Source organism: Bos indicus x Bos taurus, chromosome 4, assembly GCF_003369695.1.
Source record: "Bos indicus x Bos taurus breed Angus x Brahman F1 hybrid chromosome 4, Bos_hybrid_MaternalHap_v2.0, whole genome shotgun sequence".
NCBI lineage: Eukaryota > Metazoa > Chordata > Mammalia > Artiodactyla > Bovidae > Bos > Bos indicus x Bos taurus.
The window spans coordinates 68,391,904-68,418,397 of record NC_040079.1 but is presented as its reverse complement, the minus strand read 5'-3'; the positions used below and the strand labels follow the sequence as shown (position 1 = coordinate 68,418,397).

General features: G+C 38.3%; 1 protein-coding gene across 9 annotated transcripts in view; it reads right to left on the bottom strand.

The window, feature by feature from the left end:
* ST7 (suppression of tumorigenicity 7) overlaps nt 1-26,494 on the bottom strand; it is a 267,772-nt gene that overhangs the window by 100,159 nt on the left and 141,119 nt on the right. For all 9 annotated transcript variants that reach the window (XM_027539603.1, XM_027539608.1, XM_027539609.1 and 6 more), the window contains exons 2-5: nt 23,111-23,193; nt 10,989-11,148; nt 760-814; nt 18-133 (exon numbers count right to left, since the gene is read on the bottom strand). In XM_027539603.1, coding sequence (XP_027395404.1) covers nt 18-133; nt 760-814; nt 10,989-11,148; nt 23,111-23,193 — 414 coding nt within the window. The remainder of the gene's footprint in view (nt 1-17; nt 134-759; nt 815-10,988; nt 11,149-23,110; nt 23,194-26,494) is intronic.

The following is a 26,494-nucleotide window of genomic DNA, read 5'->3' as shown; positions in this document are numbered from 1 at the left end:
TAAAGGATTTTCCATACTTGCATCTGCAGGACGCAGATGGTCCGAGTCACAGGTAAAGAAGGTCTGATGGTCCTGGGCAGAGAGATTCATGTCATAGTAAGTCAGAGGCTCTCGTCCAGTCACCCAAGTGTACCTGTAAAAGAGAAGTAAAATGATCAGACACTTCTGAGAGAGGAAAGCAAGACCTACAAAATATTAAGCTGCATAGGTGTTGAACTATAACCCATTAACTAAGTACTACTGCCAATAAATTAAAAACAAAATAATCATGCTAGTCTCCTTTTAGGAAGTATATCAGCAGAAAAACAGTTTAAAAATTCTGCTATATTTTTGTCTTAAAATTTTAGTAGCACTAGCTAATGAAAACCTTCCCTAATTAGTATTATGCATAGAGATTTCCCCAAAGCTATGAAAATTCTGATTTGCCTACTTACTCTACAAAATTAAATTCTAACATTACTTCTGGGGCATCTTTATAACCATGTTCCAGGTAAGCTACAAAATATTTTGACTTTATAATATATAATGAAAAAATAACTGTAATAGAAAAATCTCTAAAAACAACAGGTTTGTATGTTATTCTAAGTTCAAAGCTAAAATATTTATAAAACAGAAAAATCAAAATATTTGAGCATCAAAAAATGGAAGCACTAAACAGACTGTTTTAAATGACCCCTAAATGAACCTACAAAAACATCTACTGCTGTCTTTGCCCTCTGAACTAGACCCATTAATTTTCCAAGCTGGCAAAATGCTTACCGATTATATTCAGCACCCCTAAATAAATTAAGTGGATTTCGCCATACTTTGCATTCTGCAACAAAGAGAATGTGAAAATGTTACACATAAGTTCAGAGACACTACAAGCTAATTAATTCAGCAAAACACCCTTCCTGGCCATTTGATAAGATAATTTTATTCTCTATCTTCTACATGGGAAGCAATGTGGAAAAACTCTGGGTAGTTAATCAGGAAATGTAGCTTAGGCACCAGGACTTCGGAAAGTTTCACTTAATCTCTCTGGACTGAAGTTTCCTCATTTGTTAAATCAAGGCACATGCCAAAATCAGCTAGTTCATTACTTCCATAGTCACTTCAAGAGATCCAAATACACTCTATAAATTTATTTCTAAATGATAGGTAGAGGCAAAACTACTTTCTATAACTCTAAAATATATCTTACAGTGTCTATCTATGTAACAAGCTAAATTTAAGCTCCAGAGTACAATGTGCAAAGAACCTCAGGCTCTTAATTAGGGCCTATTCTAATATTGATTTTGTGATAATTCACCAGGTTGCTTTTATACTGCTGGAAAGGAGTGGCAAGAAAATTAATACTAAAGCTACCATCACTATAGGGAGACATGTTATGAAAAAAATTGTTTTCAAATACTTTACCATGGTTTACTTATGCAGAAACAGGTAATTAATCATCATACTAATATCATAATGATAACATGTACTAATAGATTATACATTTTGTTATACAAGAACCACAGGCAGAACCATAGGACTTTAATTTAGAAAAGTAAACCATTAGCTTTTTAAGACAGTTATAGTAAATGTGTGACTAATAAGCTGCAATTCTTTTAAAATAGTCTATGATTAAGACTTTCTACTGATTCAGAATGCTATTAATATTTCTTTGGATGAATAATTTTTTATTAGAAAATAAAATCAGTTAACAGTATTTAAAAACCCATGTGTGCTGTCAGCCAAAAAAACACACCCAAAGACAAAGAGACACAAAAGTGAGCAATTATTGCAGAAACTGAAAGAACATTAAAGGCCATGAATGATTCATTAAGACTCTACCCTCAGTCCTGTTACATTCAATATCATCCATCCATTCATTCACCTATCCATCCATCCAATATATGAATACATTAACTGAGCACCCAGTGGGTCAAACAAATGCATAAGCCATGGGTTACAATACAGCGTGAAAATGGGGGAAAACATAAAGCACTACGGGAACACCGTGTGCAATCTCAATACATTTTTTAAAAACAGCGAATGAAAGGTGTATACATAACAGGAAGTCGTGTCCTTATTTTAAAAAAATAAATTTATCTTTAAATTAGGGCAAGATCCCACCTGAAATTTACTTTACGTTTGGAAACAATGGTCCTAAATTTTTTGTCACTTAGCTTAACTTGCCATTTAAGAAATGATCTTTGCTAAGTTAGTTTAGCATTACTGAATTTTGTTCTTGAGAAACTGAAATTCAATGGCTGTCATTTCATAGGAAACTAATTAGAAAGTTACAGTTCCCTTAAGTAAATGCTTTTTTTCCAGACATGAAGCTCCTTAGTGGGGTCACTAACGTACTTCAAATTATGGCTTGAAACAACTGGTGAGCCAAACAACCATGATCTCAGTACTTATAGCTTCTACAGCTCTGAGGTCCCCACAGCTCCCAATCCCTCCTAAGATGATGTCTTTTAAGATTCCAAATCTCTTCTTAAATCTTCTGAAAGCTTCATGAATATTACAAGGTTTGTATTTAACATATAATAAACAGGCATACAAATCTGTATTCAATGATGGTCATTTCTAACATTATTTACAATAAATAGGGACATTTGTACAAGCCTCTCCCCTAACAAATTTCATCTGAAATATCAGTAAAAAAGTTATGGCAAAAATTTTGCCTCCATCGAAGACATGATATTGCCTGGAAGGATAAGTGCTATTCAAATATCAGTTGACAAATTATAAAGAAAATTATCTTTCATTAAAATTTTAACTCTATTATGCATTTGATGCAAATGAAATTATTTCTAAATAAAAATAACCCCAAAGAGAAAGGGTGTGTATAATTAAAGCTTTACTTAGCAGTATTTAAAGATGCCATCTTTATTTAGGAAGTGCCAAGATATAGCCAGCAGGGGGTGCTGCAAACATTTTGAAATATTGTTTTTATGACTTCAAGAGTACTGATCTTAAAAAAAAATCATTGTTACTATTAGTGTCATACATATGGTCTGTATGCAGTTTCTTCAGCTACTTCTAAAACTTAGAAATGAGTATATGAGCAACTGTAACAGATGTTAAATGTTCTGAATGAGAACAAACGTGATGAGGAAATATATAAGAAATGTCTTCATGAGCTGCATCCTTCAAGTTGAGGGTGTGGAGAAGGTACAATTTTCTTTTAAGAAATAAACAATCTATAGGTTTAATATGAACACGTGTAAAATTTCTCTTCAAATTAGCTTAGAGCTACATTCATTTCTTCTTTGCTGCTATGTATCATGATTTTATCTTTACTACAAAAACTCTCTTTTCTGGAATCATTCTAGGGAACATACCCCATAAATTTCTGATGTTTTCATGATATAGACAAAGGTTGTAAATGCCAAAATTATCATAATATGAAGATTTAAGTCAAGAAATTAAACTCAGGTCTTCAGCGGATAAAAGTTTTTCTTTATGAGGCCTACTTTCTTATCTTGTATCTTTGGGAAATAAATTTCTTATTTACATCTGAATTAAAACTTTACCTCCAAAAGGTATTTGCATTATCCATCAATATCAACAATTTTAGTGCTCTTTAGAAGCACTAAAGCTTGACTGGGACTCATCAAGGGCTTGCTAACATCATTAATAGTTGAAAATATGTCCCTGATATACTTAACCATGCCCTCTCTGGTTCCATCTGTACCAACTCACAGAGAAGTCTCCACCTACAACTGCTGACTGAAATGTTCAGACCTCACCAAGCAAGCTAGAATGCAATTCAAGAGAAAGAAAATCACTAAATATTGGGAAAGCACTTGTTTAGTTCCAGAAGTCTGGAGAAAAGATTCCATTCATCCATAGGATGATAATAAATTTCTGTGTGAGAGATAAAGAACATAAAAAATAATGCCTACTACTTTCAAGGACTTATAAAATGCTCAAATCTTTTTTTCAGTCTTCCCGCTCACCATTCCCTACCACAACTTTCCATCTCAGCGGATACTTATTTCCTGTCTTTTCATATCCACCCCCAAACATGCCCCCCCACACCCCACCCCAGTTACTCACTGGACTAAGGGTTTAAGCGCTAATAGAATGGCTATTACGCCTTAGTCCTTGCAGGAAGTCCTAGGTCCCTGCCCCGCCCCCCCAAAAAAGATACATTTTATGATCTGCTAAGTCCCTTCAGTCCTGTCTGACTCTGTGTGACCCCAGAGACCGCAGCCCACTAGACTTCCCCGTCCCTGGGATTCTCCAGGCAAGAACACTGGAGTGGGTTGCCATTTCCTTCTCCAGTGCATGAAAGTGAAAAGTGAAAGTGAAGTTGCTCAGTCCTGTCTGACTCTTCACAACCCCATGGACTGCAGCCTACCAGGCTCCTCAGCCCATAGGATTTTCCAGGCAAGAGTACTGGAGTGGGGTGCCATTGCCTTCTCCATTTTATGACCTAGACACACTTATACATTGGTAGAAAAAGAAAAAGATACCTAACTACTATCTGGTATCCATATGAAGAAGTTCTTATAAAAGGAGTAAATATACTGAGAGAACATGATCACAGTCCTCAAGTAAAAAGAGAACTTAATTCTTGGGAAAAACCAAAAGACTCTAAAGTCATAGGGCTTTTTATCATCATATGGAAGAAAATATTTTTCTATATCCAATTTTTTTAACTCTGGAAACTTTTTTCTCCTAAAATTAAAATATAGACATAGAAAGAATCCCCACTCCTAGGACTTTCAAATATACAACTAATTTATAGTCTAGGAAGATGTACTATACTAAAATTTACCACCTCGTCCCTGGATCCAAAATGTAATGATGACAGTAATACTATTATAGTACAAATGGCAGCAATAGCAACTTTGTCATAGCTATAAGCTTGATTTTCATTGAGCCTTTCTATAAAAAAGCTTAAAACTCAAGTCATCTATATTCCTTACATAAGCTAGTGAGGGTCACAGAGTAGGCCCTTTTTATACAAGTAAAGGGTAAAGCATAAAGGGTAAAAGCTACATAATTTCCCCAAGGAAAAGTAAGTGAGATTATGACCTGGTATCCAGCCTGCCTAACAATTACCTACAATATACAACAGACCTGTTACCCTGCAACATCATATTTTAAAAATCCTGTGACTTTATCAATTACTTTTTCTACTAGAGAAACAGTTTTGGAAGTCCTCTAGGGAAATATTAGGCACTTGAAAATAATACTTTAAAATATTTTAGTTCCAAAGTACAATGGAGAAGGGCTCTAAATAATGTTCCATCAGATATATTATGACAATCAAGATTAACCTCAAGTTAGTCAATTTCTAACATGTGATTCTGCATTTATTTATTAGCTCTGCTATATCAGAAATGAATACTCAGTGAATACAAGCCCATCTTAAGCAATCATTAAGAGTAACAAAATATCCATTTTCTTAAATAATTAAGCTTTAATTGTTTTCATAACTTTTTGAAATAATTATTTTGAAAAGAATACTAGAAGTAAAGGCACAAAGTACTAATAATATATAGGTAGCATTCAATTCAACAAATATATTACCCTTTCAAATTCTTTTATGGAATGAGAAAGGTGCAAATAATTATGAGTTTTAAGATCATTTTTATTGACCTGCTTTATTCAAGACAGTGTATAACTTTCTTCAAGAATATTGCTAAAATGGCTAACCTCTGTGTCTCTCATACATTTATCATTGGTCATTTCTGATCTAAGTCAATCAATTCTATCAAATAATATGAAGACCATAAAATATTTAATAAGTAAATATTCACCAGGGGCCAAACGTGTTTTTGAGGAATTTTCACCAGTCAACTGGAGAGCTAATCTATCCTAGAACACACATTTTTAATGGCTAAAGACTTCAAAAGATGTAATAAGCATTGCCTAAGAGAATCACTTTCAACACTTAATAGATTTTGGCAAGTATAAACTGAGTTTCCCCTGATTGAGGTTATTAAAGAGCAATTCTAAAGGCTCTGGACATATAGCAACTTGAAATTTTGCTAATGGATATATTTGAAATGCAAGCTCTGAAAGGCCTGGTCTTAGGATATATATTTACAATCTATGAGTTTCTTCATCTCCATTGCTTTTCTTTAATTTATTACCTGTATTAAACCAGTGCTTGAACTGCCTATAGTGATGTAATGAACCTTAATTAAGAATTCCAGGTGAAATTCTTAGTAAAAGTTTTATATAAAAATGGATATGATATGGACTTCCCTAGTGGCTCAGTAGTAAAGAATCCACCTGCCAATGCAAGAGATACAGGTTCAATCCCTGCGTCGGGAAAACCCCCTGGAAAAGGAAATGGCAATCCAATCCAGTGTTCTTGTCTGGAGAATCCCATGGACAAAGGAGCCTGGCAGGTTACAGTCCATAGAGTCAAAAAAGATATGATATACATTTATCTTAAAGTGAGAGTAAAATGAGATGACTTACAACATTATGCCAAATGACTATAACCAGAGTTTGTCTAAAGATCCAGTTCTATGCAAGAGGCTATTAACATATCTCAGAGAATTTAATTTTTGGAGAAGGAAATGGCATCCCACTCCAGTGTTCTTGCCTGGAGAATCCCATGGATGGAGAAGCCTGGTAGGCTGCAGTCCATGGGTTCGCACAGAGTCGGACACAACTGAAACGACTTAGCAGCAGCAGAGAATTTACACTTGACTTTGGCAAGGATAATTCTTATGTGATGGAGCACCCTGCACTTTTGTAAATATCTTGAAGAAGATGAACACTGCAAACCTTTGTCTTTGAGGCATCTTATTTGAGAACAGGGCAAATTATCAAACAGATATTCCCATAAACCCAAATTCAGAATGTTCTTAGACCCTGAGAATCCCTTGCCTTAAGATAGGAGAAGGTGGACACATTTTAAATCCCTATGCATCATCAATTCATAAGTTAAGCCGAATTAAGCAATGGCAGCAAGAGTAAGTGTAAATACACACTGGATGCCATTAATAATTTTTATATTGATTGCATGTTAAAATGAAAATATTTAGACATATTTGTTTAAAGAAAATACACATTTCACTTGTACATTTTTATTATTCTGATTATTAAAATGCTAAAATTACACTTGTAGTTAGCATTATATTTCCATGAGACAGTGCTCACTTAGAGATTTAGTTGGGTATGTAGTTTTGTGCAGCTAGGTCATTTGGAAAAAGGATGAAAGTAAACCATCTGAATTATTCAAAAGAACATGCCAAATCATGAAAGAGGAGACAGGAATAAATATATTCAGCTTTCCTTTGTATAATTCTGATCACAGGTTATTAATTGTGTTATTAGATGTAATGAATTTTTAAAAATGGCAACAGGAAACATGGTGATGTGGAAAATACATCAGCAGGGTTTATCAGAAATTGTGTATCTGTGACAAAAAAAGCCATTTAGCTCCCAAATAAATTGAGACAAGTGAAATGTTCACAAATGCTAACCTAAGCCAAACAATCAGAAATTTGGCTAGATTAAGAAGCTGTATTATTAATTACACATTTCTGCTCTAGTCCATAAACAAAGATCACTACAAATTTTGAGAGGATTTGCACTTGGGCCAATTTACACAGATCCAAATGTTAAACAGCATATGAACAGTCTGTCCTATAACAATCACTTCCCATTTCTCCACTGCAAATTATTCTTAGTAGACCAGGTCTTTCAGCTTTTAATAAAACAAATGATTCTTTAAGGAAAGAGTATACTATGAGTTTTCATATAGTCCAATGCTTATATAAGTCCTATTCTCTGTTTTAGCTTTTTCAATGATTTTTTCAAATAAGGAATACTATTTAACTGCCTTTGCCAATGTTCATGGGACTTGGTTAGCCATGTTTATTTCATGTAATATTCAGCCAAGAAACATCTTGTGATGATTCTTTTATTAAAGCAACAGTAATTTTGTTATTAAGGCAGTATAAATTTTGAAACAAATTCCTCCATTTTAATAAAATATATTAATTACTCTCAGCTTTGGATCTTCTTTTTCCTTTATACTTAACTGAAACCAGACAATGAAGTAGACAATGATTAAGGGTAAAGATATAGAGAGACAACATACTTTTATACAATAGCATTTTTCTTGTTCAAAAATAAAAATCACAACAAGAAAAGAGACGTGAGAAATGGTATTAGTCCCATGTTATCTGGCATTTCCATAACAACATTTATGTGTGTTGAGCTGAGTTAGTGAAATAGTAGAAACCCAAATGTCAAGAAGAAGCGGTCTGAGGGAGCCCTAAACATACTAGGAGAAAGTAATTTCTGTTTTCCTAAATGTAATTATTTGAATACTGTTATGAAATCAAATCATAGATGCTGTATCTGTTATAGGAGATGAATAGAAATATTGAATGCATAGTAGTAGACATTCAGCCAATACTAGAGGAAGAGAATTAATAATAATACTTAAAAGCTCAATATTAGTGAGGTAAAAACTCAGTACAATTAAAACTGGGAATTTCCATGATCATTATTGTAGAATATATTTTTATAAAGGACTGTAATTTTCCCTTTAAAAGCTGCTACTAAGCTTCCCTTTACAAGCACTAAGAGTAGCATCAAGATTTATATAATGCATAAGATTTGTTCCAGGCACCCACAGAGAGGGGGAGAGAGAGAGAGAGAGAGAGAGAGCAAAGTAACAGTGACAATAAGGAGAGTATAAACTCTTTGTCACATTAAGGAATGATGTCAAGAGATTTAAATTAGGTAGAAAGAATTTTAATGAAAATAAAAACACATTCACAATAAAAATGTCCTTAAATGAGGCTGCTTTCTGTAAATCTATTAATTTTCTACAATGTTCTGTGTCATCCGAAGACTACAGTAACTTGGGTCAGGCAGGGTACATTTAACCTGCAGGGTCTTCCAACAGATGCAAAGTGATGGTGATTACCCACACTGCTTATGTGACAATGACTGCAGGATCAAGATTCCTCACTAGAATAATATGCCACCCATGTAAGAATAGTCGGTCAACGTGGTATTTTACTTTGCTCAGATCTCTTTCTGTTTCTTTCACAAAATGGATGAGTTTATAAAGTCCCAGACAATTTTGTTACCTCAGTGGTACCATCTCTCACACATGTACCCTTTAGAATGAAATAAATATGTACCCAGAGGTGCCCGTTACCATGGTGGGCTGGCAAAGGGTATATTATTAATAAAAGATCATTGAATCAACATCAGATATTATATATATATATATGTATATATATGTACATGTGTGTGTGTGCGTGTGTATGTGCTGTGTGCTCAGTTGCTCATTCATGTCTGACTCTTTGTGATCTCATGAACTACAGGCCACTGGGCTCCTCTGTCCATGAGATTTCCCTGGCAAGAATAGTGGAGTGGGTTGCCATGCCCTCCTCCAGGGGATCTTCCCAAGCCAAGGATCGAACTCGAGCCTCTTGCATCTCCAGCACTGGCAGGCAGGTTCTTTACCACACAGCCACCTGGGAAGCCCACATACATATATACATATAGTTGTTGTTTACTCCTGAGTCGTGTCTGACTCTTTTGCAACCCCCTGAACTGTAGCCCACCAGGTTCCTCTGTTCATGGGATTTTCCAGGCAAGAATATTGGAGTGGTTGCCATCTCCTTCTCCATACACACACACACACACACAATGCTCATTGATGCCTATCACCTGGCTAGACAGTTATGAAATATTGAATGAGTTATTTTAGGGAGGAAAGAAAAAAAGATCTAACTTAGTTCTTTTATCTCTTCTTCAACCTTCAAGTCTCAGAACTGGTACCATCTCCTTCAAGAAGCAAACTTCTTCCCCTAGTTTGGATTGGGAACCCCTCCTTTGTACTCCATAGTGTTGCATGTTTCCCTCATATGATCATAGCACTGAACACTGTTTCCTTCAACAGACACAAGAGTTCGATGGGGGCAAGGACTCTGGCATTATTTTTAAACCAGGCCAGGTTCACATTAGAGATTTGGGAAATGTTTATTGAATTGATAAAGAGACCAATCTAGGAAATTATATTCATCCCTCTTCTTTTATGAGGGGAGAAATTACAGGCCTTGTATGTCCTCATTCTTTCATCTACCGAGTTTCAATGATAAAGTAGAGACTATTCAAAATGCTAGAGATACTATGATTAAGCAGGAAGGTTAAAAAATTCATTATAATTTAGTAAATGTTGCTAAAAGTAAACATATTATGAGTCAACAAAGGTGTAGAGATAGTGCACAGCCTCTCAGAGAGGGTTTCCCTGGAGGTAGCATTTGAGTTGGGTTGTGTGGCTCAGTGGTAAAGAATCCACCTACCAATGCAGGAGACGTGGGTTCAATCCCTGGATTGGAAAGATCCCCTGGAGGAGGAAATGGCAGCCCACTCCAGTATTCTTGCCTAGAGAATCCCATGGACAGAGGAGCCTGGCAGGCTACAGTCCAGCAAAGAGTCGGAAGCGACTGAGCACAGCACATGTGAAAGATAAGCAAGCACAGAAAGAGGGCAAACAGGCTTCTGGGCAGAGGGTTGTGAGAAAAAAAGGCATGTTCAAAAAATGAAAAGGACAGGGAAAAGACTGTGACAGAATTCAAGACTGGCAATAGAGAAGCAGCTTGCGTGAGGGCTCAGTTGCTTCAGTTGTGTCTGACTCTGCAACCCCATGGACTGTAGCCCACCAGACTCCTCTGTTCATGGGATTCTCCAGGCAAGAATACAGCAGTGTGTTGCCATTTCCTTCTCTAGGGAAAACTGCCCAACGCAGGGACTGAACCCAGGTCCCCTGCATTGCAGGCAGCTTCTTTACCAACTGAGCCACCAGGGAAGAAAAAGTCAAATTAAACAAGATACCTATTTCCTTTACCTGGGATGCTTACACTCAACTTCTCTGGCAGAAGTTGTCAACTCCTTGGGAAAATAAACTGCATTTTTCTTTGAAGTCTAATATTTAAATAACAACATTCTTACTGTTTTATAGTGATAATAATGTAGTAAAAGTAAGTAAATATTGCAAACTGAAGGACTTTCCATACCTGAGACACTTTGCCTGTTGGAATCTGAGTCCCCGTTACTGGAATTAGAATTGTTGGAGGAATTGTTGTCAACCCCTCCCAGAAGGGGGCGCAAGTGGCTTACTGAGACTTGTTCAATGAATGATGTTCCATACTTGCGAAAATACCACCATTCAAATATCTAGAACAGAAAAATAGTAAGCATGATTACGGTCCTGTTACCAGCTATAATTTTGTACATACTCATAAAATACGTTGTATCTACTAATTATACCCACCTTAAATTAAATACTGGTTTAAACATATTTATTCCAAAAAAATTGTTTAATTCTAAAAATTAAGAAATTCTTGGCAGCAGCAAATACCATTTACATTTTAACTTCTCAGTGTTGTTTTATCCACTTAATACTGGCTTTTAAGGAAAATTTTTATACCCAGTCATGGTAAAATAACATTGTTAAGAGCTGCTCATTATTACTTTCCTCCAAATTTATATAATATTGATAATAAAATCACCACAGCTGAAAAGCAACTCCAGAAATAAATACAAAGAAGCTAGTATTAAAAGTGTGGCTTATGAAATATTCCAATATTTGGCATTTTATATTCTGATAAAGCCATACCTGCATAAGATTTTTAAGACAGCAAAATTCCATTAAAAAAAAAAACCAGCATCTCCTTAGAGAAATCCAGCTTTACAAGAAGAGTAATAGTTATCCCATTTCATGGTACTCTGGCACCCAAATGCTGAGAGATTCAGTAATGTCTGCCAGCTGAGATGTGCTTTATAAACACTAGTATCTGTTGTACACCATTAACATTTCCTAGCTCACAAGCCTACCAGTAATGTGCTGTTTGCAAAGAAGAAAAGAAATAACTTTCATTAAAAGAGGAGAGAAGTAATGATGCTCACATGACTAGACTGAAATCAGGACTCCTAAGCAAGGGGGAAGCAAGTGACCTCCCGCAATTTCTCCCACCTGCCCCACCTCCCCTACACCACTGTCTGAAGCTGCTCTCCCCACATCCTTTCCTGGCCTCCCTGTCTGATTTTGAATCTGTTCCATAAGCAGTCACAAATCACTACAGAGAAGAAATTTAAAAATCAACTATATCCCAGAGTCTCCTAAGAACTATACTTTTATAATATAGAATGTGGAACTACATAAAATTAACTACCTTTATCCTTACTTATTTCATAAAAACAAGATGATGCCTCTCATCCTTTCATTTCAGTCTAAATGTCACCTCCTCAGAGCTCTTTCCTAGTCACCAGATCTACAGTCAGCTTCTCTTGCCTCTCTCAAAAGCACCCTGCTTTTCTTCTTGGCAGCATTTATGACATTTGTTTAATATCTACATGTCCCACTAGAGTAAGAGTTTTGAGAGAGTAAAAAACATGTTTTGTTCATGATTGTATATCCAGGATTTGATAAATACTTCATGAACGAATGCAAAAAACAAGTCCTATATAATCAATGAAGCCAAAAGTTTGTTTTTTGAAAAGTTAACAAAAGTGACAAACCTTTAGCTAGACTGGCCTCCCAAAACAGAGGACTTAATGTTTTTAACGCATGAAAGAAGGGAAAAGTTAAGTTCTCTGTAATAGACTTTGGGCTATCATTTAAAAATTGGTATTTCTCTATTTTGTTCTACCAAAAATTCCTTTAAAAGACAGAAAGAACACCTACAAATGACCAGAAGGAACTATCAATCAAACCAAATGTTTGCAATGCTATAACAGGAGAACTTGATTTAATGCCAAGGAGTTACCCCTTCTAACTCTATGAGTTTTCACATGTTAAGTCATTTAAGTAATCTGACTGGGCAGACAGGAAGAATATGATATAAAAGCTAGGAAGGGATAGGTCTAGTCTATAATGTAGGAACAGGAGGAATAAGAGAGTTGTTTGAAGAAAGAACAGCATTCAAGAATGGTAAATTTACGAACCATAGATTCAGAAGGGAGTTTGTAACCTTAAGTGAGTTATTTTATCTATTTTAATACCAGTTTCTTCAACTATCAAGTGTAAATCACATTTGTTATTTATCCTTGAGTGTCCTTAATTTCACGCTCATGTAAATCACCCAGATCCAAACCCCATGTAAAAGACTCAGTTCAGTGCTTGCTGTATAGTTGGTTCTCAAAAGTAACAGCAAAGCTATTATTTATCACACTGATGCTGTGCATACCTCCTACAGGCAGCACAGCTCACATACTGCTATGATGCACTCCTCTTGTTACTCTATAGTTTAGGCTAATACAGCATATTGTCTGTTACTAAATGGTTGGCTGAAAGCCCTTGTAATCATTGTGAAAAAGGAGGCTGCTTACCATTTGGTCCTGACCACCCCCCCACCCAAAAAAAAAAAAAAAAAAAAAAAGATTTTGGCTTTGCCTTTATTGAAGAGAAGGAAGGCTCCAAAGGACCCAGAACAATGGTCACAGAACTAGCAATGGCTTTCAATCACTTGTGGGAAAGAGCTTTCTTTGCCCCAAGACTCTGCCTTTTATATTATGCTGCTTGGGCACCTGCCAGGCCTTCATTTATTCAGTAGCACAGCACTAAACGCTCCATAACAAGCATAGGCTGTGCTCCAGGGTCACAGAGCACAGATAGGGCCCCTGACACTACCAATCCATGCCACAGGCCCACAATGCCTCTCACACTCTGCTCCCATCACACACACACACAAAACCCCACTTTGCGACTCTTTAGGATCTCTCAGTTTATCCAGCCAAATCAGAGAACCCCAGCACTAAAAGGAACCCTCAAGGCCCATGAACAGTTTCATTTAGAATGCATGAGGGCAACATGTTAAGGTAGTCCAAAGTCACAAAGCTAACTCAGTAGCTATTTAACCTGAAGTCTCAGTTCTTGTGCCACTAATCTTACTAGGGCCCTAAAACAAGACATCTTTTTATAAATCTCTTGCTCATTTTAACAGATTTACCTGTCATTTTCGTTTTCAAATCTTCACTTCCAAATGCCCTCCTCTTCTACTGTTTCTTTGCCTTCTTAGCTATCAAACATAATCCAGAAGTCTATCAAATGGGACTGGATAATACATCCCAAGGTAAAAATGCTTCATATTAATGGAGTATTTGCATTATAATAGGAGACAGACCTTCCACCCAGTATTTCTAATGCAAAAATAACAGACTTAATGAAGACTGGGTTATTCATGCAACTGTTTGGATGGCAAAGGAGGATCTTCTCAAGCCTGTCCTATTAGAGCTGTAGATGTGGCTTCTTACCCAATACAGACCTTTATACTGGTATCTACAATACCATGGGACAGGCACTCCAATATGAATTAAACAAACAGCTACTAAAAGGAAGTGGGACAGGACTTAAAGCCTTCTTAAACTTCAAACCAAAACCTCTAATCTGGGGTCTTAGCACCAATGATCTGTCCCATATCCTGAAAAACAGCAAGCTTGGGCCAGAACCTCACAGTATTTTTAAAAAGCTGCACAGATACAAATGGGCAGATGGTGTTATTTAACACACACATATTTGGTGTCACTTTGAATTATTCTCCCTGGTGCATAACCTACAATGTAAACAGCAAAGCTCTCATAAACAAATTTAGATTTTAAAATTAGCCCTTAGACATGCTAGTAGCTTAATGGAATTGCCATTGTGGAACAAAACAGTTTTTAAATCTGACAAGTAACCATAAAATTAAAATATACATTTACACATTTCATAGTCTTTTAAAATGCAATCTGCCTACACCAAGAATTATACAGATCAAGTAAGATGAGAACTAAAAAGCACCAATTAGATTTGTCATTTGGGAAGTCAATAAGACCCTACAATCCTGCTGAAAGGTAAAGGCCCTAATATATTGAAAGACAGCAAGGTTGTGTGTCTTAGTTGGAACTCTTGATTCTCAGTAATATAATGTGTAAAATAAAGTCACTCAGTTAATGTTGGATGGATGGATTGTTGAAAACTGAATGGAGAGACGGCTGAAAGGTTGAATGGATGGATGATAAGGGTTGGTCTGGTGACTTATGGGATACTGTCTAAATAAAGAGCAGGACCAATGAGAGGTTTTGTGTTCATTTTGTTAGTTATAAAAAAGAGAGACCTATACATATTTGTTGGAAAGGAAAGAATCAAGTGGAATGAGAGAAACTGAAGTGCAAAAGAGTACAAATGACCAAGAGGCAGGACACCAAGAGCCCAGGAAGAACACTTACCCTGCCTCAGAAAGGTAACTTAGCATTTCTTCCTCTACGACAGGATGAATGGGAAGCATGAGTGCACAGACAAATAAATTTTATTTGGGAAATAGGGAGTGAGATGAGCTGTTTCACAGGTAAGAAGGCAACAAACGGATGTAAAGTAGGTGACAGTTATCTTAGTGGAGATGCAGGTAAGGGTTATCATCTGAGAATAAGGGAAGCAGGGGTGGAATTGGGAATGTGAGGATCAAAGCAATGGTTTGGATCTATACCTTGCAGGACCGAAGGGCCATTGCTATACTCCGGACCCAGATCACACTTAAAACAAAGACTCATTTGTCAGGAACCCAATTTCCTAGGCCTTGTAACCTTCTCCATTACTGTTGGATCAAGGAGCCCTGCAGCTGCAGGCTGGGAGTGGAGATTCAGGTTTGCAGCTGACCTAAGATGCAAACACCTCATTTTCACCTGCAGGGAAGGAACAAAAGTCTGGCAAAGAGTAAACAAATAAGGCCCTTTCATCTGTCTTGCATACCTAAAAGCTGAATCTTTCCTAAAGATGCCTAGATTCTTCCTATCCATTAAGAACTCCCCTTCTTGAATTGCATGTTTTGCATATATAACACTTCTTTCTCTTCACTTATTGGGACTTTCCTATCTTACTCAAAAATGCTTCAAGATTTCCACAGAGAAGCACCATAATGATTCCACACCAATTCCATTAAACCCATGGGAAACACAAAGATGTCACAGCCTGAAATTGGCTATGTGTTTCCCAAGGATTAAAGTAGATGATGATATCACAGGACAGATACAGCTATGGTAGAGAATGAAGAGGAAATATGAAACTCTGGCAGTCTACTCTCAAATAGACTGCAAAATTGACACCTGCTCTAAGTCTTCAGAAATACATCTGGTGGTAAACAGATTTTTGGCAAGAGGCGATCTTCTAGGCTTAAAGAAGATAAACCAAGGCAGTTGGCATGGGTTATAGTAATATCTGAAACCTTTTTAGAAGTTTCCTGTTAGAATTCTCAAGTAGATCCTTTTCTCTGTACCACTGACTCTTTCAAAGTCCCTCCCAATTCCTCATGACGATTTTCTTTCTTTCTTTTAAACACTCCTGGCTCCTTCCTATTTTGTTTAGAAATACTGAAGAACTATGGTACAGGACTGGAGAAGGCAATGGTACTCCACTCCAGCATCTTGCCTGGAAAATCCCATGGATGGAGGAGCCTGGTGGGCTATAGTCCATGGGGTCACTAAGAGTAGGACACGACTGAAGTGACTTAGCAGCAGCATGGTACAGGACTTGGTCTCCTGCTTCCTTGACCTCAGCCAATCGCCCCACCAGCCATCTGTTCCCCTAACCAGTTGAGGGGGGATATGTAAAGAACTTGTCTTCATGTCCTTCTACCTCCATTCCTGGCCTCCTACTGTCAAGGCTTCAGGAAAAGAAAAAAGACAGGGAACTGAGGTTCTCTTCAAGGTCAACAGCCAGTGATCCATCCCCACCTCAGTGTCTGCATTGCAGCATTAATGACTATGACCTGGACAGGAGGATCACTGTCTTGGGGTAAAGTCACCTAGCGACCACTGACAACTGGGAGATGTGAGCCTTTGCCATGATGCCCAAAGCTCTGTCAGCTAATCCTGGGGGTCAGCTTTCTTCCAGGGATTCTGACTTGATTAGTCTGGAGTGGTATTCAGAATCCATCACTTTAAACAAGCTCCCAGATAATTCCCAGACACAGTCAATTAATTCATCTGTTCACTGAATCTATGTGAATTCAACAAATATTTAAGAATTAGCAAGGCATTACACAGATATATTTTCAGCCTATATGATGCTTCCAACACAGAGAGGATAAGACCATAAATGTCATAAGTGAAATTATAAATTATGGTAAGTGATGTTTTATGTTCTAGACTAACCAAATCTGACCTAAGCCACAGCTGATTGGAAAAAGTTTCCTCCAGAGACGTTTATAGTCTCCCTGCCTCCCTCTTTCTTTTCTCTTCTTTTCTCTTTTCTTCTTTTTGCTTTCTTATCTACGTGGTCCACTTCTGTGGGCCTGTTAAAAGGAATACATCACCCACTAGACACTGCTGCAATCCATCTTCCTAGTCAACACATTAATGAGATGAACAATGATGCTGGGACAAAGCAGTGAAAATTTAAACTTTAATCTTCCTTATACTCTTACCTAGCAAGGTGACCTGACAAGTCATAGGTTTTCTGGCTGCCTATTCCTTAGGTTTTTACTGACTTACACTGGATGACTTCTGAGGGTTCCTTCCTCTAGCCCTGCAACTGCATAATTTTCAAGTCAAGTGGAGGTCAAGATTTTAGATGAATGAAAAAGAGTTGAAAGGAGCCATAACAATCTTCTAGTCCCACTCCCTTACTTTTAAACAGGAGGAGACAGAGGGCATGGTCAGACAGATCCAAATTTAAATCCCACCATCTGTCTGTTATATGCATCCTTGGCAAAATTATGTAAATTTTGCATCGGTTTATACTCAGCAGGCTGGCTTAACATTCAAAAAACAAAGATCATGGCATCCAGTCCCATCACTTCATGGCAAACTGTTGGGGAAACAATGGAAACAATGACAGACTTAATTTTCTTGGGCTCCAAAATCACTTGTGGATGGTGACTGTGGTCATGAAATTAAAAGACACTTGCTCCTTGGAAGAAAAGCTATGACAAATGTAGACAGCATATTAAAAAGCAGAGACATCACTTTGCCTACAAAGGTTTGTACAGTCAAAGCTATGGTTTTTCCAATAGTCATGTATGGATGTGAGAGCTGGACAATAGAAATGGCTGAGTGCCAAAAAATTGATGCTTTTGAACTGTGGTGCTGGAGAAGACTCTTGAGAGCCCCTTGGACTACAAGAAGATCAAACCAGTCAATCCTACAGGAAATCAACCCTGAATATTTATTGAAAGGACTGATGCTGAAGCTGAAGCTCCAATACTTGGGCCATCTGATGCAAAGAGCTGATGTACTGGAAAAGACCATGATGCTGGGAAAGACTGAAGGCAGGAGGAGAAGGGGATGACAGAGGATGAGATGGCTGGACGGCATCACCAACTCAATGGACATGAGCCTGAGCAAACTTCAGGAGATGGTGAAGGATAGGGAAGCCTGGCATGCTGCAGTCCATGGTGTTGCAAAGAGTCAGACATGACTGAGTGACTGAACAACAACAAAAATACTCAACAGCACAGAGGCACTGGATATATCAACCACTTAGAATTTCAATGAAGTTAATATTAGAATTCACTTAGAATTAAATGAAATAATATATTCAAAGTGCTTAAAACAGTACCTGGCATAGACTGGAAAACACAACAAAAGGTCCTTTATTTACAACTGATTCCTATCTAATTATTATCTCTTCTTTCAGTTTCCTGAAAACTATTGTTTTACACTGGATCCCTGAATTAACTCTTTTATTTACTATTTTAATTTTCTTTTTTTATTCTTGATTCTCATTTTTAAAAATTATGCTTTGGCTGCCTTTTCCCATATCCCTCTATTGAACATATATGCACAACCCGTAGGCATAGGAGCATGTCTAACACATTAATGGGGATACAGAGGTCTATTATAAATGTCAGTATGGCAGCATTTTCTCTATTCTACCAACATTTTTAGAAATTAAGGGAGCATTTTCTCCACATATCTACCTTACCATTCTCAAAAGCAAAAATAAAACCCATAAATGTTTTCCATAGATATAAACATCACCCACAGAGGCCACATCAAGCAGACTGGGCCTGTCCTTCCTAGAGCAGATAAAAGACTAAATTGGTGGGTTTGGACTGTGATAACAGGTGCAGTTCCTGTGGCTGGAACTGGGCTGAGATGAGAACTACTGTGACAAGTGGGTCGAGGGGCAGGCAGCATGAAGTTCAGCAAGGACAGAGGTGCCTGGATGGGGACTGGGCCGGGAACTGTAAGGGAAGAGTGAGAAGTAGGTGGTGTAACAAACTCATTGCTGGCTTTCAACCTGTAAAATCAAGAGATAGCAGTGACATCTAGTAAAATACACGCTGCTAAGTCCTCATTTATTTTTAAACACATTAGTGTAAAAGCAACATTTGCCAAACACATTTTATTTCTATATATGTTGTTCAGTTAACTGATTTTTCCTTCATAGGGTAAAAATAGCAGGGGTTTTGTTTGTTTGTGTTTAGCTCTCTTTGCCTAAGACATCACACTGCATGATAACTTCAGCCTCCAGCATAGGAATCCTGAGGTCCCCAAACAAGAAATTTCCTCAGGGGCAGCCCTGCAGCTTCTGTGTTCACCACCTGGCTCCCTTGACATTGCTCAGCAAAGAGTAGTTAGGTAATTGTCTCTCTGGTGCCAGGAAACCGCTATGCAATTCTATGCACACAGCTATTTCGCAAAGCACCTGATCCTTTATCCCAATGCTGCCTCTCCATGAAACGCACTTGACAGAAAGGAACAGTAGCTAAACAGAAACCTCAGCCCAGGGTGCATTTCAAGGGCTAGCAAAGGTGCGTCCCCAAGAGCCGATAGCCCCAGTGTCAACAATCTTTAAAGCAGGAGCCTAAAGCAAACGAGAGTTATTCCCACACATGGTAGTGACTTTGACCTCAGTATGCTGCTAAGTCACTTCAGTCGTGTCCAACTCTGTGCGACCCCAGAGACAGCAGCCCACCAGGCTCCCCCATCTCTGGGATTCTCCAAGCAAGAACACTGGAGTGGGTTGCCATTTCCTTCTCCAATGCATGAAAGTGAAAAGTGAAAGTGAAGTCGCTCATTCTCATCCGACTTGTAGCGACCCCATGGACTGCAGCCTACCAGGCTCCTCTGCCCATGGGATTTTCCAGGCAAGAGTACTGGAGTGGGTTGCCATTGCCTTCTCCTGATCTCAGTATAAACCAAGCATTTCTGAGAAGGCCTTTCAAAATCTTCCCACATCAGAGGATTTCCTTTGCACAAAGTTTTATGTCAGTCAGGAGAACCCTCTACTTCCTAAGAAAGCAACAAAGCAAATATATCATAAAACAACATAGCAGTGATCATCAGGCATCAGCAACTGCAATTCACACACAGGGAGAAAGTGTCGCCAAGCCTAGGTCTGCAAAGATGGTCATGGTCCAGGGAAATCCCTTTATTCAGAGGAGAGAAGCAGGCAGATGGAACATCACCATCCCTAAGTGAGAAGGGAAAACGACTGTTGGGCTTAGCTCACCAGAGTGAACCTCTGGAGAAGGAAATGGCAATTCACTCCAGTATTCTTGCCTGGAGAATCCCATGCACAGAGGAGCCTGGTGGACTACAGTCCAGGGGGTCGCAAAGAGTCAGACACAACTGACTAAGCACACACACACACACCAGAGTCAAAGGAAACAACCTGCATTCTGGTAGTTTATAGGCTAGTGAACCCACACTGAGATACTACTAAAATAAAATGCAGACCTGCCATTTGTTCAGAAGCTAGAAAAACAGCTGAGAACTTAACCAGAGAAAATGAAAGTCACTCAGTCATGTCTGACTCTTTGCAACCCCATAGACTGTTGTCTGCCAAGCTCCTCTGTCCATGGGGATTCTCCAGGCAAGAATACTGGAGTGGGTAGCTGTTCCCTTCTCCGGAGGATCTTCCCGACCCACAGATCGAACAAACCCAGGTCTCTTGCATTTCAGGCAGATTCTTTAACTTCTGAGACACCCACTTAACCAGAGAGGTGGTGAAATGAGTGATAAAAGCACAGGCTCTGGTGCAAGCCAGACTGGGTTGAAATCCTGCTCCACCATTTGCCAGCTATGTGACCTAAGGCAGGTTACTTCCTATCTAGCTTATGTATTAGTAAAATGAAAATAACACTAGTAGCTACCTCATTGTATTTTTTATTGCCCACGTCTCTATCAGATCAGATCAGTCGCTCAGTCAGGTCCGACTCTTTGCGACCCCATGAATCACAGCACGCCAGGCCTCCCTGTCCATCACCAACTCCTGGAGTTCACTGAGACTCACGTCCATCGAGTCAGTGATGCCATCCAGCCATCTCATCCTCTGTCATCCCCTTCTCCTCCTGCCCCCAATCCCTCCCAGTATCAGAGTCTTTTCCAATGAGTCAACTCTTCACATGAGGTGGCCAAAATACTGGAGTTTCAGCTTTAGCATAATTCCTTCCAAAGAAATAGTAATCACAGCATTATGTACAGAAGGGGAAAAAAAAACTTTCTAAAACCTCTTTCTCCTCAAAGATTCTTAACATAAATTTAACTATATTAGAGTGATTCCACTAGTTTAGATGGCTTCCTTTATGGTCACTTAAAGAAAACTACTGTAAGTATTATAACTTACTACACTTTACAATTTGTTTTACAGCATAAGGCAATGGAGCCAATGTGATAATGAAAATGATTATCATATTGCTTTTTGCCTATTTGGGATTTTTTTCAAGGAAGCAATAGCGAAATATATGTAAATTTTAGAAGAAAAGGAGATGAAGGGGGAAAGGTTAGAACTGCCACATTTGTGTCAATACATTTAAAGAAACTGAGCTATATTTCTCCTGATCTTGATTATGTCCAATAATCCATCCTGCCTCTTGAGAAACCTATATGCAGGTTAGGAAGCAACAGTTAGAACCGGACATGGAACAATAGACTAGTTCCAAATAGGAAAAGGAGTATGTCAAGGCTGTACATTGTGATCCTGCTTATTTAACTTATATGCAGAGTACATCATGAGAAATGCTGGGCTAGAAGAAGCACAAGCTGGAATCAAGATTGCCGGGAAAAATATCAATAACCTCAGATATGCAGATGACACCACCCTTATGACAGAAAGTGAAGAGGAACTAAAAAGCCTCTTGATGAAAGTGAAAGAGGAAAGTGAAAAAGTTGGCTTAAAGTTCAACATTCAGAAAACAAAGATCATGGCATCTGGTCCCATCACTTCATGGGAAATAGATGGGGAAACAGTGGAAACAGTGTCAGACTTTCTTTTTTTGGGCTCCAAAATCACTGCAGATGGTGACTGCAGCCATGAAATTAAAAGACGCTTACTCCTTGGAAGGAAAGTTATGACCAACCTAGATAGCATATTGAAAAGCAGAGACATTACTTTGCCAACAAAGGTCCCTCTAGTCAAGGCTATGGTTTTTCCAGTGGTCATGTATGGATGTGAGAGTTGGACTGTGAAGAAAGCTGAGCGCTGAAGAATTGATGCTTTTGAACTGTGGTGTTGGAGAAGACTCTTGAGAGTCCCTTGGACTGCAAGGAGATCCAACCAGTCCATTCTAAAGGAGATCAGCCCTGGGTGTTCTTTGGAAGGACTGATGCTAAAGCTGAAACTCCAGTACTTTGGCCACCTCATGTGAAGAGTTGACTCATTGGAAAAGACTCTGATGCTGGGAGGGATTCGGGGCAGGAGGAAAAGGGAACGACAGAGGATGAGATGGCTGGATGGCATCACTGACTCGATGGACGTGAGTCTGAGTGAACGCCGGGAGTTGGTGATGGACAGGGAGGCCTGGCGTGCTGCGATTCATGGGGTTGCAAAGAGTCGGACACAACTGAGCAACTGAACTGAACTGAACTGAATGAAGGAAAAACATTTTAGTTTAACTGAGTCACACTTGCTATAGAGTATCTCAGACGTTAGAATTTGACACAGAATTACATCCTCCTTTATTTTCCATTTTGCCTACATTTTGTTTTTCCCTTCAACAAAAGTAGCATACAATTTTTAAAATTTTCTTTTCAAATATATTTTAAAAACATAATCTGGACAGTGCAAGGCTTCTAGCAGGTCTCGCACCCAACACACACATACATGCGATCATTGTAAGCTGCTGCTGTGTACTCTTGCAGAGTTTTTTCCTGCACATATATAACACATATATTAATAATCAGCACATTTTTAAATAGGAAGAATTCCACCACTTACCAAAATAAGCCCTGATATTAGTGAGGAAGTTCCTGTTAGGGCCACATAGAACTTCGGTGTTAATGTGTTCAAAAACATGCTCACTGAAAAACAAGAAAGAGGGAGAAGAACAGGGAATGCATGAGTATATCATCAGTAAAACCAACTCTCATTTTTCTTTCTGGTGAAATCATTTGTTGCTGATGACAAGAGTTATCAGAATCATAGCCAAGTGCCATTAAAATGCGTCAGCATCACACAGGCTCAGAATACTAGGTTCAAATTATACATCCTAAAAGAAAACAACTACATACAAGAAGAAAGTTGTGAACAATTTTCATGAATTTATAGCCACTGAAGAGTCAAATCAAAGCTGGTTACTAAACTGTTAAGAGGACTGGAAGGTGCTCTAATATAAAACATATCTGATGTGTGGGTTCCACACATCAGAGTTTTTGATGAGCCAACAAGTGGTAGTTCAACCTTAAAACAAACAAAAATTAACTATATTAAAGATTTATTAAAGATTCTAATACTATGATCTCCCCTGAAAAAGAAATGTTAGCATATATTAATACAGTTTTTTCAACTAACTTATAAGGTTGTTAGACTTCTCATCAAAGTAATTGGATTCAATGGAGAAAAGATGAAAACTAAACCAATAAAAATGAAAGTACAGTGGTAAGACTAGCTCCTGCCACTCTGTTCAAATCAACACTACAGTAGATCTGCTTGCCCATTAAGTAAGGTCACTTACACATTTTATAAGTATATTTTAAGTCATTATTTATATCTAGAAATTGCACAAAACTTTGCAAACCAAACAACAATTGACCTAAATGGTTTTTTGCTTGCATATTCACATTTCTTAACTGAAGTGTTTGTGGAAGGGGATCATATCCAGTCCTGTTTCAATGAAGAACATTATAAGTAGGACTTTTATGCCATTAGGGGAAAAGCCTTTGGCATTTGTCCCGAGCTCAGCTCAGAAAGCAAAGTCACCAACATGAACAGAGATCCCATGCTCACTCATTGAACAAACGCTCTCTCTGCTTATGAATGAGACTGTGGACAAAGAATGGAAGCATGAATCAGACATAGCTCCCACCCTCTAGAAGGCTAAAGTCTAGCTGGAAACAGACAAGTAAACAAACAATCAACAGATGGTTTTGATAAGTGCATAGAAGGGTCCTGTGCACAGAATTTTATGAAAACACCTAAAAGGTATGCATCTTGGTCTGGGGGGTCAGGAAGATGTCCAGGAGTAAGCAGGAGTTAACCACACCAAAGTGGGCAGGAGGAAGACAGGAGGGCCATGTGAGCGAAGGACAGGGCCTGCTTTGAGGTCCTGAGGAAAGAGCACAGCCTTCCCAAATGTCTGTGGACCTTCCCAAAGGCAGAGATGTAGAAGGATGCACTGATTCTGTCTTTCCTGACCATGGGCCTGGTCTCAACAAACCCTCCTCCCCCAACACCCACTTTAATCAAACTGGTTTGAGGGACTCGTGGTCTATCATTTGCCATCACAAATCTGGACTAACAAAGTGCTCAGTCAAAAGTCACAACATGACTAAGTGGACCCTTTCGGAGGTAGAGGAGGCACAGAAGGAGGGATCGGCCTAGGGCTGTAAGGCAAGAAGAGGCACAGCTGAAATGTGGTCCTGCACTTGGCCATTAAAAAAAACAAGACTGTGGTTTGTCACTTCCACTTAACAGTCTCTATAGCAGGAGGCAGATTTCTAAAAAGATTAAAAAAAATCAAGCAAACAATTCTAGTTTCAAACCTAAAGCTTGTAACTGACAGTTGATTCTGAGGTGCCTAAAATTCTCAAAATTCCCCTCCTCACACTATGAATGATTCAACATTGCCTTTTTTTTTTTTTTTTAAGTCACCAAAATAGACCATTCACTTTGTTATTCTCTAATTATGAACATTCATATCTGTACCATACACTTTTCAGTAAGTTTCTGGGGACATAGAATTCAACGAAATCTATTTCTAAAAGAAAGAGGGAAACCACTGCCTGAATTGTGAAGTGCTTTGGTAGTCCAGCTAAAAGCATAAAGCAATGGAGAGAAAAAGATTGGCTACTGAAAAATTACTGATGCACTAGAGATAAAATTTGAAGAACCAATTGACAAGTGAAAAAATTATGTGAGTTTTTAAAAGAGAGAAAAATAAACATTCTATACATTCAGTTTTACTTAAAATTATATAGCAACCATCAGAAACAATTAAAACATGCTTCTCTACTACATCCAGTTATATATACCAGAGTTGGGAGAGAGAATGGTGGGCACTAAAACAGACAAATAGAGAATGAGAGAAGCAGAGATAGAAGCATTTATAGAGAGTGGAAGGTGTTCATTTAATAACCTACTAATTTTATAGTCTTACTAGACATTCTGAGTAACATCATTAAGACATGGCATTTGGCAATTCTGGGCACAAATATCAACAATTAGTACTTGCCATTTGAATCTATCTATATATTTAAAGTTCACAATAGCAATTTCACAGACTGGAGAACTCACTGCTCACTTCAACTCGGTGAGGGCAATATTATTATTCATCTTATTTCATAGCTGGTGGTTGGGCAAAGCCCTAACACAGTTATCTAGCCCCCAGAGCTCAGGCTCATGCTATCAAGGGTGCATATGAGGATAAAGCTGAAAAGCATGAAGGAACAAAACAGCAAAAGAAAAACAGTAGTCTTGCATTTGAAAGGGAGAGGAAGCTCTAAAGCAGAGATACTAAAAGATGGATGATTGTACTGCTATTCCCTGGGGGAGGGGGGGGGGGGGGAGGGGCGGGCGGGAGGAGGCAGGATGCCACCCTGAAGGGAAGCATCTAGTTAAATATTCCTCCCTTAAATGAGAGCCGCACATTGCAAACCAGACTGTCTTAAACCTAGGAATACCTTGCCTACTTTCATCAGAGTCACTGGAAATTATTTTTGAAAATATGAGGGGGAGCCTGCTGAAATACCTAAAAATTAGACAGAAAACTTTGGGGAGTATAGTTTGAAACATAAACTGGATATTTCCTGACACCTATAGACACTCCAGTGTTCTTGCCTGGAGATTCCCAGGGATGGAGGAGTCTGGTGGGCTGCCATCTGTGGGGTCACACAGAGTCGGACACGACTGAAGTAACTTAGCATAGACATAGGAATACTATCTCCATAGCTGCTGGGACTCAGGCAAAACAAATGGTAAAGACTAATCTAGCTGTGCTAAGAATCAATTCATAAAATTAAAAACTTAGTAAGTCAGAAGGCTTTTCATCTGACCTTGCTGGACACACTAACAGGTCATTGCGCAAAGAATATTGCATCAATTATTCAAGGATGGCAGGCCTCAGGGAATGTTTCTTAGGCATTCTGAAGATGCTGAACTTACGTC